The sequence below is a fragment of the Schistosoma haematobium genome, chromosome ZW (genome assembly GCF_000699445.3).
Source record: "Schistosoma haematobium chromosome ZW, whole genome shotgun sequence".
Taxonomy (NCBI): domain Eukaryota; kingdom Metazoa; phylum Platyhelminthes; class Trematoda; order Strigeidida; family Schistosomatidae; genus Schistosoma; species Schistosoma haematobium.
The window spans coordinates 22,231,986-22,249,384 of NC_067195.1; the positions used below are offsets into that span (position 1 = coordinate 22,231,986).

Sequence of the window (17,399 nt, forward strand, 5' to 3'; positions counted from 1 at the left end):
AAGAAAAGACATTTCTCCTGGCCCGGATATGGTCCATTCTGCTTTCTGAGGGAAGCAGCTTCAATCCTGTCAACGCCGCTTAGCGTGATGTTCCCACACTCACTTAGCCGAGGCAAACTACGGAAAATTGGAAGCTGGTTCACATCGCACTAATTTTCAAAGGAGGTCGACGCAGCTCTTCTCTCTATACCTTCAAAAATCATTGAGTCCCTGATATGCGATGCTATGCATGACTATTTACTGTCCTTAAAGTTCTACTCACCCCAACAGCATGGTTTCAGGAAGGGTTACTCTTGTATAAGCAACCTGCTGACTGCGGTGGACAGGTGGAAAACCATGCTTGATTGCAAGGGGAAGGTTGATATCACTTACCTTGATTTCTCAAAAGCTTTTGATAGAGTCAACCATATATGTCTTATCAATAAGGTCAAACGACTGGGTATCAGACCACCTCTAATTGATTGGCTCATTTCATATCTGAAAAATCGACATTTTAAGGTCAGGGATAACTTCACTTTATATCAGGCTATGGAATGTCTTAGTGGGGTCGCCCGGGGCTCAGTACTAGGACCTCTTCTCTTCTTGATCTACATAGATGATCTTCCTCAACAGGTATCGTCAGACTTATTACTTTTTGCCGTTACGTGAAACTTTGGAGGGAGATACGCAACCAAGACGATATCCAGGCACTTCAGGAGGATCTGACTCGACTTCAAAGTTGGGCAGACGACAACGGACCTACCTCTAACACCTAAAAATGTAAAGTAGTCCATTTGCGACATGTCGCAAACTACAGTTAGAACTTAGGAAACTCCTATCTAGTAACATCCCAAGTCGAAAATGATTTAGGAGTCCTGGTGCCCTACGATTTAAAGTCTCACGCTAACTGTGACAAAAATACCTTCCGAGCAAACTTTGCACTGGTAACATTGGTAATATTTTTGGCCAATTTGACGGAAGAACTTTCCATATAATCTTCAATAGTTTTATCCGTCCCCATTTAGAGTACGGAAACATAGTATTTCCTCTCTCACTCCAAAAGGATAAGGACACCCTGGAGCGTATCCAACGGTGAGCCACGAAATCACTTCGAGGACTCAAATTTAAACCTTATGAAGAGCGCCTCCAATCACTTAACCTTTACCCATTGGAGTATAGGCGTCTTTGAGGTGACCTTCTAATGACTTACAGTATCCTTAACACTTCTGGACATCCTCTTAAACACCTGTTTAAGATTAGTTCCAACACTAATCTAATGGGTAACACCCAGAAATCGGAGATACAACATAGCAGAACGGACTGTAGACACAACTTCAACTCCTTAATAGTTGTCAAATGCTGAAATTCGCTGCCCAACGAGCTAGTCCAAGCGACTTCCCAGGAGTCTTTTAAGAGGCAGCTTGATCTATTCTTAAGGATTAAGGATAGTATCATACTATGATCTAACAATTTCTTTTTCCTCTTTTATCGTTAACATACCTAGGTTCCTGTCCGGAGCTATTCGTGATCCCCTGCTACTAGACACGGAAGCCTGTTAAGCGAAAGCTTCTTCTATTCCGTCCACAACTATTTGAACCATTTGAACATTTCAAATTTGATTGATTTTCATTGTTCATGCTCAGCGAAAAAATTTCAATTTTTAATCACCACGAAATACTCGAAATCGTGCAAAAACATTAAAAGCAAGTTTGAATAAATCAATCGGCTCATATTAGATCGTCCCACGGATGTTAGATGTTGAAAAGGTCATTTTTAGCGTCACTGAAGGTCGGGTGGGGAGTATGGTTTTTGTCAGTTCCGTGGACATGATAAACTATGACTTTGTCTGACAAAATTGAAACTCGGTCATGGGTTTACATGCAAACTCGACTTTACAGTCTTTAGTAAATACACTGACAATAAACTAAGTAAATCAAAGATATCGATATTGTCGACAATTTAGCGTTATTTTTTGCGTGAAGTAGGTTATTTGGAAGGAATTCCAATACGCTTTTTTCTCTCTAAGCAGACATGTGAATAAAAGTTTCACTATTTTCTTGTGGTAGGCGACGAAGGATACTTTTCGTCATGTTCCCTCTTTTCTTCTCCCTTCTGTTCGTTCGTTTGTTTGTGTTCACATTAATCTTCAGTACAGAAGGCCTTCTGAACACAGAGGATTATGCAATCAGTGTAAGTTTTGAGGAAAAAGTAGTCATTTTTGGGAACATAAAAGTGTTAATTTGGAGACATTCCTTCTCAGTGGGGAAATTTCGGGGAAAATATGCACTGCCTGCTACGGTCTGTAAAGACAGCGACATTTTGATGCATTTTCGCCCATATTCACGCCGACATTAAAGAGTTTTTCTCGAAATTTCCCCAAAGTTCACCTTTATTTCCCCTCTTTGTTTGCTTGGGATTACTTGAACTATTTCAGTTGTATGGTTATATATAAATATCACTGGGTCCTGTCCATAACCTGAAACCGCTTTCTAACATCAAGAAACTAGTTGGTTTGTTCTAGCTCGTTACAAAGATGTTGGGTATTGTTGCATTTTCAAAACACTATCCGGTAGTGATTTGACTAGCTTATTCCGTTTAATTTGCAATTTAGCCTTACTAACCGGTTCCTGTAAACTCTTAGAAAACAAGTGCTATATGTATCAGAAAGCTCTCATTTCGACTTGAGCCAATTAGCTTTCTCTATGCTTTTCAGCTGACAGATCCTATGGAAACCCAAGGACACAAATAAATCCTTGTTTACTTGTCTAGGATTATGCAGTAAACGACTACATTTTTTTCGCTGTAAAAGAGTGGTTTCGCTCATCGAATCTCGTGAAAGTGTAATTTGTTTTGTAATTAGATTACCATATTTATTTAACCAATGTTATTTACATTGCAAATTGATCTTATCCAAAACATTTTTTATCATTTAATTAACCTGAATTTATCCTTTCTTCCTTTCAGAGGGCCTATATGTCCTACAGAATACTTACCAAAGCTGATCTATCCAAGTTCTAGCTACTGTTAAATCGTCAGCTTAAAACACACCTGGTCTCATTCATAACACTATAAACTTAAAATATGGAAACCACTGTGTTAGTTACAGGGGGTTCTGGTTTAGTGGGAAATGGGATTCGACTAGCTCTAGAGAACATTAACGGTTCCCTCAAACGAAATAATGAAAAGTGGATATTTTTATCTTCCAAAGATGTTGATCTGACGGACAGTAATGCTACTCGGGCGTATTTTGAACGCATGCGCCCAACCTACGTAATTCACTTAGCTGCCAAAGTTGGAGGTTTGTTTGCCAATATGTCTGGCAATCTTGAATTCTTTGTAAGTTAAAGTAAATTTATTTATTTGTAATAGTGGAAAAAGTACTGTAGTAAACCACTTTTGAAGCACTGACTAGTTGTCCTTGATTCACTACATAAAATATAACATCTCGAAGCTTGGTTGAGAGGGAAATGACAGTAGTATTTAAAATGAAGAAATATAGTCCTTTTTGGATATATTCAAGCAAACTTCAGATTTATCGAAGAATTAGGTATTAAAAGTCCGACAGCTAGCGATAATGTTTCGAAAAAAGGTGAGACAATTCGATTTTAACCCAGGAGACTGAAACGATTGGCAGAACACGTTGAAGAGCAGTTCAACTGGTCTTCAACTACCCCCTCCAGTTGTCTATTTTTATCAGGGTAGAGGCTTGCCAAATAGGTCTCAAAGGTCTCTGAGGATTGTGGTCTAGTTTTAGCAGATAGATTGACCGCGAAATTAGCTAAAGTCTAGTAACCGAATGTAATTCCATCTGCCTAATTTATGCTGTTTGTTTCAGCCTATAAGAAAGAACAAAAATCTTCGATAGCCACAAAAATATCGGTTTGGTCAATATAGTGTCTCAAATGTTAGCCTCATCAGTCATCTGATGTCTAACTAGGGTTCGTGGAGAGAGAACCTTGATAAGCCAGGCTAGTTTCAGATTTGGATGTTGTTGTGTAGAACAGACATTCCAGGTTCGTCTGATTTTAAACATAGACTTACCTACCGACTCCCAACTATAGTTGTATCTCTTGGCCTTAAGTCAATGTTTGACTCAATAGATCGACAAGTTTTATGGCAGCATCTGCCATTGAAGGTATACCAAAGGAGCACATCGACATCGTACAGGCTCTCTACTTAAACAGTGTTTGTCGAGTCGGAGCTGATGGCGAACTGTCATCAAAACTGACGATATCGAGTAGTGTTCATCAGGTTTATCCGTTTTCTCCATATTTATCTAACTTTGTCATAGGCATTCTTTTGCTGACAGCCCCCTCACCTGACTTTGCAGGAATTTCTTTACCAGGAGATTTAAGTGTCGACTTAAATTACGCAGATGATGCGGTCCTGGTTTGTGAAGACGCTCCTAAAATAGTCTTCTGAAAGCCTAAAGCTGCAATGCGAGCCTCTTGGGGGTTCGGTTTTCTTTCTTTAGACACAGAATATTGCCTCAGAACTGATTCGCATCAACTCCCCAACTATGGATATAGAATGAAGCAGTTAAGTACGTCGACGAATTCACTTATTTTGAAAATTTAATCAGATCTAATGAGTTGATTTCCGACGGATTCAAAAATTCCTATTGGTTTTTGCCAACACACGTCATTCGTGGATACATATACCAAATTATTCATTCACGGGGAGTAAAAGTGCTAAACTCCATGGTCTTTTGAACGGAGGATACCGGTAGCCTTGACTCAGTCAACTATCTATAAAAAACAGTATTTATTTAAAAGTATAATCACCAATTACTTGGCATGGAATTTTCCGGCATCTCTTTCCATTTGTAACAAAACTGTTATCTCTGTGGCTTCCCAAAAAGTTTATCTATAATGACAGGTTTCTACACGTTGTAAAAGTCTTCATGCTACATATAACTCTCTTACCCTGTTTATATATTGGTTTTAAACAATCCTTTTTTACTATCTATTTAGCGGCAAAACATGCATATTAATGACAATGTATTATCAAGTAGCCATGCAGTTGGTGTAAAGAAGGTTATTTCATGTCTTTCAACGTGTATATTTCCTGATCGTACAACTTATCCAATCGACGAAACTATGGTACATAATGGACCTCCACATGATTCTAATTATGGATATTCTTATGCTAAGCGCATGATTGATGTAATGAATAGGTAAACCCACCTTTTTCTTTTAGTCTTCAGAACGCACGCTATTTAACTAGTTATCTTGTTTTATGTTATCAACCTCTTATTGAAGTTATTTAGATATTGAATGGACTATCCCAAGAATGTTTGATAACTTTTACGTGTTGATGAAATGTCAAATCAGTTGTTAGTTTTGAATAATCGGTTGTTAGACAATTTTATAATGGCTTATAAACTCAAAGTGCCAGATGGTATATAAATTAAGTCTGGCAATCAAGTTTTAATTTCATTAGTTGGTGTATTATCTTCAAAGCTCGTGTCCTTTTATTTAAAATGAATTTTAGTGTTCGTATTTCGTCTTGTTCTACTGGGAAAAGAGACTTTTTATGACTAGTGCTACTAGATTTTCTGGTATTGGTTCTTCTATACATGTGTTCAGTTGTCTAAATTGTTGTCGAAGTTTTTCCTTCCTGTTTTCTCATTTCAGAGGGTATAGCGAGACTTTTGGTGTTCTTTATACATCTATTATACCTACCAATGTATTTGGTCCATTTGATAACTTTGATATTAATCAAGGACATGTTCTTCCTGGTCTTATTCATAAAGCATACTTGGCTAAAAGTAATTTATCTAGTTTTGTTTAATTGCCTTTGGATCTAATTTACTGTTTTAATACTAACTTTTCGTTTGGTCGCTCTTAAAGTCACCATCGTTGATTAGATTTTGAAAAATTATGTGGTTTAAAAATATTTAAGCTATTTGATTTGTTTAATTTATGCGCAAGAATATTTTTTAATGTTTAGCAACATAGAGGACATTTCATAAAATTTTGATGGGTGAACACTTAGTTTAATCAAATAAAAAATTCTGCCGAAAGTTCATAAAGGGGTTTGAAATTCAAAGTGTCATAATACAAAATGTCTTGAGTAAATAAACCAAAAGATAGCTCTGATTCATCGTGTGCAATATGGTAATGTTTAATTTCGTATTGTGGTGAGTCCTCAGGGACAGCACTTGTGCTTCTGCACCTCAAATATATGACGTTATGATGAAAAGATGCTTTAAAGGTTTGTGTTCCCTACATGATTTTAATTGATCTCTTCATGGATCATTTGCCGCTGGACTTATCCTCCTTATGTTATGCTGATCTATTTAAGCACTTGTCAATTGTGTTTAGATTTGTTGGAATGCATATACTAGTTTTTATTATATATACTGAGTACGTAAACATTTATCCTTAAATGGTATATCTATATATATGCTTAGAGAATGGCGAACCTTTAACTGTTTGGGGTTCTGGTAAGCCATTGCGTCAGTTTATTTATTCCGTTGATTTGGGTCATCTCATCATATGGGCTTTACGGGAGTACAACGATTCTTCTCCAATCATACTTTCTGTACCCGAAAGTGATGAAATTTCGATCCGTCAAGCTGCCGAAGCAGTAGCCAAGGCGATGGATTGTCCTAAACTCGTTGTATCCTTTTCAAATTTTCTTTTAATATATTCTTCATTTGTCAGTCAACACGTTAGCTCGGTAAATCTTTTAGTATTAACTTTCTGTTGACTTAATAAACAGCATTTCTCTCTTTTGGTAGATTTACCAGCTGTCTATGTTTTACATGAAGTACAGAGGTAACTCCATAAAAAACATCTTTACAAATGGTGTTTCTAACGGTTTACAGATAGGGGCTCTTCTCTTTCCGCAGGTACTCATTCAAGACAAAGAGAATTATAATTATAATTTGAGTTGTCTCCTAAATTTTTAAAAAAATATCTTTTGTTGTATAGCTTTTCGGAAGCCATTACTGGTTTACACGGCCTCAGAAACTTAATAGTTTTTTTGCGCATCATCCATACTATTTCAAGTTGTCTTGGCCCTTATTATTAACACCATATCTACTTTCATAAGGCGTTACATTTTTCTAGCCATAATTGTCTAATATTTACAGTAGTACATATATCCTATTTCTAAGACTTATACATAGATCATAGCATATAAATAATACAATCGATATTGTGAACACACTACAGTATTATTACCGAGTGATAACTTCATTTTGCCAGTGCAATGTTTCAGTTTCTCAAACTTTTTAGGAGAATGCTTGTAGATGAGTAAAATGAACACTGTCAATTTTGCTTGATTTCTTATTCTTGTGTACCTATGACAATTTAAAACCCCTTGACGAAAATCTAATATCAAGTTTGACACAACTAAAGCGGATGGTCAGTTTAAGAAAACTGCAAATGCATCGAAACTTCGTCAACTTTATCCTGATTTTAAATTCACTCCTTTTGAACAGGGTGAGTAAAACTTTCTACACACATATTTTATTTATTTATTTTTATTTGAACACATAAATATTGGTACAAGAGGGCACCAAATATATATGCGCCACACAAAACAATGAGAATTTGAAGAGAAGAAGGAAAAAAAGAAAAGGTAGGGGGCGTTAGAAAAAAGAACAATAACGAACAGATTAGTGTAAGGTAGTGTAATAATAATAATAATGGGGAAACAGAAACGTACAATCAGAAGAGACCTTTCAGTTAAGGAAGAAGCAACCAATTTTTATGAAGAAAGTAAAAGAAGGTTACAGCAGGATCGCCACTGGCTCCTATTCTGAGCCATATCTGATAACGTCTTTAGCCATTGTATCGCACCATCTCTCGGACCCCAGCTTTCTTTCATACCCCAACACCATGTCATACACTGACCATCTCCGCTTTTTCCAACCAGTCCCAGAGTCGGCAAATAATTCACGACGTGGAATTCTCTGGGACGACATTCGTAGGACATGTCCAAGCATAAAGCAGAACTGTTCTCACTGACGTCTTGTAGATCCGACCTTTTACAGCCAGACTGACATCGGGAAGGTACCAAAGATGGCCCAGATTGACATAAGCCGCTCTGGCTTTCACTATACGTGTATTGATCTCATCACTCACGCCAGCACCAGCACTTATGCAGCTACCTAGATACACGAACTTCTCGACTACTTCTATCTGCTCACCATCCAGGGTGAGTACAGGATTGGAATCCTGCTAGTCTTGTAGAAGTACTTTGCACTTCGAAGGTGCAAAGCACATACCGTACCTACGGACATTGATTGCCAACTGATTAAGTGCGGATTGCATGGCTTGGGCATTATCGCACAGTAAGACAAAATCATCCGTATACTCAAGGTCGAGAAGTCTTTCTTCAGGCAACAGATCCGCACCACCAGTGCATACATCCATCAGATCTGTTTCCAGAATGTCATCGATGGCCAAGTTGAAGAGGAGTGGTGAGGTTGGGCAACCTCGTTTAACCCCACTACGTCCTACAGAATTTAATATACTCTAAACAGATCTTGTTTACTTCAGTTATTTTTTTTATTCACTGTTCTTGTATATTTTTCAGCTATTGAATATACTTGCAAATGGTTCCGTGAAAATTATGAAACTATTCGGTGCTAGTTGTGCCTACAATTGTCTGTGGATATGGCACTATACGATTAGTTATTTTCAATGTATTTTTATACTGTTTCACTGTAATCTGGTTAGCTATGGAAAAAGTAGTTTGATTTTGATTTTTGTAATAATCCTGATAATATGTTCTAAATATTCAGTTGAAATAAATAATTATTCGCACAAATCTGGATGAACGTTTTTCATAATATGACCAATCTACATCAATTTGCATGGCTACGTTGTGTTATTCTCCATGAAGCAATCCACGAGATTTGTGATCTAGTATGTGTCTGATGCTAAACTTTGCCAAAACTGTTCAACATAATCACTACATGACGTCTGTTCATGAAGTAGGCAACTGCACTGTTAACAGGTTGACAAAGTTTCCAAAAGACTTACTACCTTCCAGCTCTCTTAAGCTGCTTAGTACTTTTATAGTGCTTCACAATGAATTATCCCAAGAGTCAACGTGATCCAAGCTAGTATATTCCTATCCATAGTTTTATTGATAATTGCTACATAAAAGATCATAACGTTATCAAAATGTTTTCCCGCAATATTGTTTATGACAACTAACACTATCTATGCAAGGAACAGTCAAACATCCGGACTATTGTTATGATACCTTATAACTATATTATTATTATTATTGGCAACAGACTTGGACATTGTTTTTAAATAGACGCTAACCATAGAATAATTATATGCAAAGTAGTAACTGGACATGCTCATCTGAAAGAACTAAAAAGATAAGGCGATGACTCAAGCCAAATAAGTGACTTGACAGAGTTGCAAGTTAGCACAACCGGGATTAAAAGAATAAAAAACTGTCCACAAAAATGTCACTTCGTCTGTAATATGCGGTGTTTTTCGTTTACATTAATTTGATATGATCGTTGTAGATATGGTTGCATCTCTAGTATTATTTCTGCTCTCGTTTATTTTGATCATGTTTCCTCAATCAAAATATGCTATCTATATGATTTCTACGTATTTATTTCGTTCACTTGATAATGCTATATATGCGTTATCCAAATAAGAATTCAACGTGAACTGCTTGGAGATTCTTTTACTAGGTTATTGATCATATTGTGTGAGTATTTCTGGCACTACCAGGCTATTCAAACCTCAGTAGGATAAAGGGAATATAAACGAATAAAGTAAGCGGTCAATTAAATCTATATTCATGTTAGATGCTCATTCATTATTTTATATAGACGTCAAATTTATCTAAACGAATAGTATACACTGAAAAATAAATAACTATTAATCTACTCATATTTAGAGTTGTAATATAAATTTGAGTGTAAGATAAGTTCCTGAGGATTTAAAAACATATATTATCAATTTGTGAATTGGACTATTCTATAAATAATCTGACAAATCCAAGATGCCGAACAATTCCACTTGTCTACAAATCACTTCATATTCAATGAAAAACAACACATGCGGAAACCCACTATTCCCAGTGGTGATACTTAGTTGTTGTGCTGTGTTCAGATTACAACTTAAAACAATTTCATTGAAGGCCAAAAACGTTTTTCAGTATTCGATCTACTTCTGATCACAACATTTTGACTAGGTCGGTAGAAAGCTTGAAGACAAAATATGTTTTAGCTGAAGCATTAAATAACCAGTACTGTGGTTGGGCGAGACTATAATTTATGGACAAACCAATCACGTATAAAATAACAGGCCTCAAATTTTGACGCGAAATTCACCCATCCATTTGGATAAAGAGAGTCTTAGCATTATAGCTGATGTCAGTTCGTGAAGAAAATCCTAAATTTAATTCCCAACGCTAACCATCAAATGTCAGTCATAATTCTGATTCCTTACGCTGGTTCATAACCCTCATTTGGTCCTAGTTATTAGGTGAACACTCTCAAGGTCACTTTGGCGTCGTTCAAAAGTCGTCCATAAATTGTAGTCTCACTTGTGATTGACCACTTAAAGGTGTCTACAGACTGCTGTTTCTTCGATAAGCTCATCACTTGGATGGCTGTTGTCTGTTTAGTCGTAGCAGTTTAAGCAGGATTCAAAAGTTTTCATCTATTAGTGTGGGAATTCTAGAGCAAACATTTTAAAAACACATGGAGACAAGTTTCCACAAAATGAAGATTAATGTCGAAAGTTACGTAACAACACCTCTGGAAGTGGGTAAATTAATAGAGTAAGGTGGGTAAAGTCTAAAGTGACACAAGAGTGAAGTTGTAATTGAGATTATAAAGTAAAATATTACGTGGCTAATTAATTGAAACTGTAGTTATCCCAGAAATGAAATAATAGGAAAACAGGAACGAAGGGCTTGGAATATACTATCGAGAAAAACCTAGTCCTTTTACGACTTAGCTCAATCGATAAAATACCTGGCAAGATTGGTTTTGCACTAAATGCTACTTAACGAATGACCTATTCAGCCGCTAAACTAGTCTTTCTGTATCAAACGCATTGCCCATTGAGACAGACAAAAATGGACAAATCCCTACCTCATTACTTCCAATCGTGTTCACCAGTTTACATTTGCATACTGGAGCGTATACATAGGAAAGACAAAAGGTGTGATACTTGCTCGCATTCCGCAATAAATGTGAGCAAAATATCGTATTTTCAACAGTATGTTCATCATCTGCTTGATAGTAGACAGCGTTGATACGTCAAAACAAGTAAACAGTGTCGAATTTACTATATTTCACTGAAGTCATCGTTATTAAGAGATATTCAAAAGGATGAAACCGTAAGTCTCGTTCCAAGGATATTGGCATCCCAGTACTTGTAATTCAGTCGCAATAAATAGTCAATAGCCCAAATGTGGGATGTGTAACTTTCTACATTTTCATACAGTATCAAATAACTTGTTTTTCTAAGGTTAATTTTTACTGACTTAAAAGATGGAAAAATGAGTAATGACGCTTTCACTATTCACTATATGGTTGACTAACAAATACATAATTTTAATAAATTATTCATAAAAATCTATCTTTACACAGATTACATTATCGTACACAGTTTGAATTTAAAAAATATCTTTTGTTGTATAGCTTTTCGGAAGCCATTACTGGTTTACACGGCCTCAGAAACTTAATAGTTTTTTTGCGCATCATCCATACTATTTCAAGTTGTCTTGGCCCTTATTATTAACACCATATCTACTTTCATAAGGCGTTACATTTTTCTAGCCATAATTGTCTAATATTTACAGTAGTACATATATCCTATTTCTAAGACTTATACATAGATCATAGCATATAAATAATACAATCGATATTGTGAACACACTACAGTATTATTACCGAGTGATAACTTCATTTTGCCAGTGCAATGTTTCAGTTTCTCAAACTTTTAGGAGAATGCTTGTAGATGAGTAAAATGAACACTGTCAATTTTGCTTGATTTCTTATTCTTGTGTACCTATGACAATTTAAAACCCCTTGACGAAAATCTAATATCAAGTTTGACACAACTAAAGCGGATGGTCAGTTTAAGAAAACTGCAAATGCATCGAAACTTCGTCAACTTTATCCTGATTTTAAATTCACTCCTTTTGAACAGGGTGAGTAAAACTTTCTACACACATATTTTATTTATTTATTTTTATTTGAACACATAAATATTGGTACAAGAGGGCACCAAATATATATGCGCCACACAAAACAATGAGAATTTGAAGAGAAGAAGGAAAAAAAGAAAAGGTAGGGGCGTTAGAAAAAGAACAATAACGAACAGATTAGTGTAAGGTAGTGTAATAATAATAATAATGGGGAAACAGAAACGTACAATCAGAAGAGACCTTTCAGTTAAGGAAGAAGCAACCAATTTTTATGAAGAAAGTAAAAGAAGGTTACAGCAGGATCGCCACTGGCTCCTATTCTGAGCCATATCTGATAACGTCTTTAGCCATTGTATCGCACCATCTCTCGGACCCCAGCTTTCTTTCATACCCCAACACCATGTCATACACTGACCATCTCTCCGCTTTTTCCAACCAGTCCCAGAGTCGGCAAATAATTCACGACGTGGAATTCTCTGGGACGACATTCGTAGGACATGTCCAAGCATAAAGCAGAACTGTTCTCACTGACGTCTTGTAGATCCGACCTTTTACAGCCAGACTGACATCGGGAAGGTACCAAAGATGGCCCAGATTGACATAAGCCGCTCTGGCTTTCACTATACGTGTATTGATCTCATCACTCACGCCAGCACCAGCACTTATGCAGCTACCTAGATACACGAACTTCTCGACTACTTCTATCTGCTCACCATCCAGGGTGAGTACAGGATTGGAATCCTGCTAGTCTTGTAGAAGTACTTTGCACTTCGAAGGTGCAAAGCACATACCGTACCTACGGACATTGATTGCCAACTGATTAAGTGCGGATTGCATGGCTTGGGCATTATCGCACAGTAAGACAAAATCATCCGTATACTCAAGGTCGAGAAGTCTTTCTTCAGGCAACAGATCCGCACCACCAGTGCATACATCCATCAGATCTGTTTCCAGAATGTCATCGATGGCCAAGTTGAAGAGGAGTGGTGAGGTTGGGCAGCCTCGTTTAACCCCACTACGTCCTACAGAATTTAATATACTCTAAACAGATCTTGTTTACTTCAGTTATTTTTTATTCACTGTTCTTGTATATTTTTCAGCTATTGAATATACTTGCAAATGGTTCCGTGAAAATTATGAAACTATTCGGTGCTAGTTGTGCCTACAATTGTCTGTGGATATGGCACTATACGATTAGTTATTTTCAATGTATTTTTATACTGTTTCACTGTAATCTGGTTAGCTATGGAAAAAGTAGTTTGATTTTGATTTTTGTAATAATCCTGATAATATGTTCTAAATATTCAGTTGAAATAAATAATTATTCGCACAAATCTGGATGAACGTTTTTCATAATATGACCAATCTACATCAATTTGCATGGCTACGTTGTGTTATTCTCCATGAAGCAATCCACGAGATTTGTGATCTAGTATGTGTCTGATGCTAAACTTTGCCAAAACTGTTCAACATAATCACTACATGACGTCTGTTCATGAAGTAGGCAACTGCACTGTTAACAGGTTGACAAAGTTTCCAAAAGACTTACTACCTTCCAGCTCTCTTAAGCTGCTTAGTACTTTTATAGTGCTTCACAATGAATTATCCCAAGAGTCAACGTGATCCAAGCTAGTATATTCCTATCCATAGTTTTATTGATAATTGCTACATAAAAGATCATAACGTTATCAAAATGTTTTCCCGCAATATTGTTTATGACAACTAACACTATCTATGCAAGGAACAGTCAAACATCCGGACTATTGTTATGATACCTTATAACTATATTATTATTATTATTGGCAACAGACTTGGACATTGTTTTTAAATAGACGCTAACCATAGAATAATTATATGCAAAGTAGTAACTGGACATGCTCATCTGAAAGAACTAAAAGATAAGGCGATGACTCAAGCCAAATAAGTGACTTGACAGAGTTGCAAGTTAGCACAACCGGGATTAAAAGAATAAAAAACTGTCCACAAAAATGTCACTTCGTCTGTAATATGCGGTGTTTTTCGTTTACATTAATTTGATATGATCGTTGTAGATATGGTTGCATCTCTAGTATTATTTCTGCTCTCGTTTATTTTGATCATGTTTCCTCAATCAAAATATGCTATCTATATGATTTCTACGTATTTATTTCGTTCACTTGATAATGCTATATATGCGTTATCCAAATAAGAATTCAACGTGAACTGCTTGGAGATTCTTTTACTAGGTTATTGATCATATTGTGTGAGTATTTCTGGCACTACCAGGCTATTCAAACCTCAGTAGGATAAAGGGAATATAAACGAATAAAGTAAGCGGTCAATTAAATCTATATTCATGTTAGATGCTCATTCATTATTTTATATAGACGTCAAATTTATCTAAACGAATAGTATACACTGAAAAATAAATAACTATTAATCTACTCATATTTAGAGTTGTAATATAAATTTGAGTGTAAGATAAGTTCCTGAGGATTTAAAAACATATATTATCAATTTGTGAATTGGACTATTCTATAAATAATCTGACAAATCCAAGATGCCGAACAATTCCACTTGTCTACAAATCACTTCATATTCAATGAAAAACAACACATGCGGAAACCCACTATTCCCAGTGGTGATACTTAGTTGTTGTGCTGTGTTCAGATTACAACTTAAAACAATTTCATTGAAGGCCAAAAACGTTTTTCAGTATTCGATCTACTTCTGATCACAACATTTTGACTAGGTCGGTAGAAAGCTTGAAGACAAAATATGTTTTAGCTGAAGCATTAAATAACCAGTACTGTGGTTGGGCGAGACTATAATTTATGGACAAACCAATCACGTATAAAATAACAGGCCTCAAATTTTGACGCGAAATTCACCCATCCATTTGGATAAAGAGAGTCTTAGCATTATAGCTGATGTCAGTTCGTGAAGAAAATCCTAAATTTAATTCCCAACGCTAACCATCAAATGTCAGTCATAATTCTGATTCCTTACGCTGGTTCATAACCCTCATTTGGTCCTAGTTATTAGGTGAACACTCTCAAGGTCACTTTGGCGTCGTTCAAAAGTCGTCCATAAATTGTAGTCTCACTTGTGATTGACCACTTAAAGGTGTCTACAGACTGCTGTTTCTTCGATAAGCTCATCACTTGGATGGCTGTTGTCTGTTTAGTCGTAGCAGTTTAAGCAGGATTCAAAAGTTTTCATCTATTAGTGTGGGAATTCTAGAGCAAACATTTTAAAAACACATGGAGACAAGTTTCCACAAAATGAAGATTAATGTCGAAAGTTACGTAACAACACCTCTGGAAGTGGGTAAATTAATAGAGTAAGGTGGGTAAAGTCTAAAGTGACACAAGAGTGAAGTTGTAATTGAGATTATAAAGTAAAATATTACGTGGCTAATTAATTGAAACTGTAGTTATCCCAGAAATGAAATAATAGGAAAACAGGAACGAAGGGCTTGGAATATACTATCGAGAAAAACCTAGTCCTTTTACGACTTAGCTCAATCGATAAAATACCTGGCAAGATTGGTTTTGCACTAAATGCTACTTAACGAATGACCTATTCAGCCGCTAAACTAGTCTTTCTGTATCAAACGCATTGCCCATTGAGACAGACAAAAATGGACAAATCCCTACCTCATTACTTCCAATCGTGTTCACCAGTTTACATTTGCATACTGGAGCGTATACATAGGAAAGACAAAAGGTGTGATACTTGCTCGCATTCCGCAATAAATGTGAGCAAAATATCGTATTTTCAACAGTATGTTCATCATCTGCTTGATAGTAGACAGCGTTGATACGTCAAAACAAGTAAACAGTGTCGAATTTACTATATTTCACTGAAGTCATCGTTATTAAGAGATATTCAAAAGGATGAAACCGTAAGTCTCGTTCCAAGGATATTGGCATCCCAGTACTTGTAATTCAGTCGCAATAAATAGTCAATAGCCCAAATGTGGGATGTGTAACTTTCTACATTTTCATACAGTATCAAATAACTTGTTTTTCTAAGGTTAATTTTTACTGACTTAAAAGATGGAAAAATGAGTAATGACGCTTTCACTATTCACTATATGGTTGACTAACAAATACATAATTTTAATAAATTATTCATAAAAATCTATCTTTACACAGATTACATTATCGTACACAGTTTGAATTTAAAAAAATATCTTTTGTTGTATAGCTTTTCGGAAGCCATTACTGGTTTACACGGCCTCAGAAACTTAATAGTTTTTTTGCGCATCATCCATACTATTTCAAGTTGTCTTGGCCCTTATTATTAACACCATATCTACTTTCATAAGGCGTTACATTTTTCTAGCCATAATTGTCTAATATTTACAGTAGTACATATATCCTATTTCTAAGACTTATACATAGATCATAGCATATAAATAATACAATCGATATTGTGAACACACTACAGTATTATTACCGAGTGATAACTTCATTTTGCCAGTGCAATGTTTCAGTTTCTCAAACTTTTAGGAGAATGCTTGTAGATGAGTAAAATGAACACTGTCAATTTTGCTTGATTTCTTATTCTTGTGTACCTATGACAATTTAAAACCCCTTGACGAAAATCTAATATCAAGTTTGACACAACTAAAGCGGATGGTCAGTTTAAGAAAACTGCAAATGCATCGAAACTTCGTCAACTTTATCCTGATTTTAAATTCACTCCTTTTGAACAGGGTGAGTAAAACTTTCTACACACATATTTTATTTATTTATTTTTATTTGAACACATAAATATTGGTACAAGAGGGCACCAAATATATATGCGCCACACAAAACAATGAGAATTTGAAGAGAAGAAGGAAAAAAGAAAAGGTAGGGGCGTTAGAAAAAGAACAATAACGAACAGATTAGTGTAAGGTAGTGTAATAATAATAATAATGGGGAAACAGAAACGTACAATCAGAAGAGACCTTTCAGTTAAGGAAGAAGCAACCAATTTTTATGAAGAAAGTAAAAGAAGGTTACAGCAGGATCGCCACTGGCTCCTATTCTGAGCCATATCTGATAACGTCTTTAGCCATTGTATCGCACCATCTCTCGGACCCCAGCTTTCTTTCATACCCCAACACCATGTCATACACTGACCATCTCTCCGCTTTTTCCAACCAGTCCCAGAGTCGGCAAATAATTCACGACGTGGAATTCTCTGGGACGACATTCGTAGGACATGTCCAAGCATAAAGCAGAACTGTTCTCACTGACGTCTTGTAGATCCGACCTTTTACAGCCAGACTGACATCG

At 36.0% G+C, this 17,399-nt stretch overlaps 1 protein-coding gene across 2 annotated transcripts; it reads left to right on the top strand.

The window, feature by feature from the left end:
* The first annotated feature begins 1,729 nt into the window (after positions 1–1,729).
* TSTA3_1 (GDP-L-fucose synthase) lies at positions 1,730–16,940 on the top strand. 2 transcript variants are annotated; one of them, XM_051210718.1, is made up of 8 exons: positions 1,730–1,960; positions 2,009–2,169; positions 2,944–3,315; positions 4,953–5,155; positions 5,616–5,749; positions 6,395–6,603; positions 7,331–7,430; positions 13,230–16,940. In XM_051210718.1, exons 3-8 carry the CDS (start codon positions 3,061–3,063, stop codon positions 13,283–13,285), a joined length of 957 nt encoding a protein of 318 aa, XP_051070735.1. In that variant the 5' UTR covers positions 1,730–1,960; positions 2,009–2,169; positions 2,944–3,060; the 3' UTR covers positions 13,286–16,940. The 2 variants fall into 2 exon arrangements, with proteins under 2 accessions (XP_051070735.1, XP_051070734.1); XM_051210717.1 differs by lacking the exon at positions 2,009–2,169 and adding an exon at positions 8,530–12,132 and having other exon boundaries at positions 1,730–1,767; positions 5,616–6,603.
* The last annotated feature ends 459 nt before the right edge of the window (positions 16,941–17,399 follow it).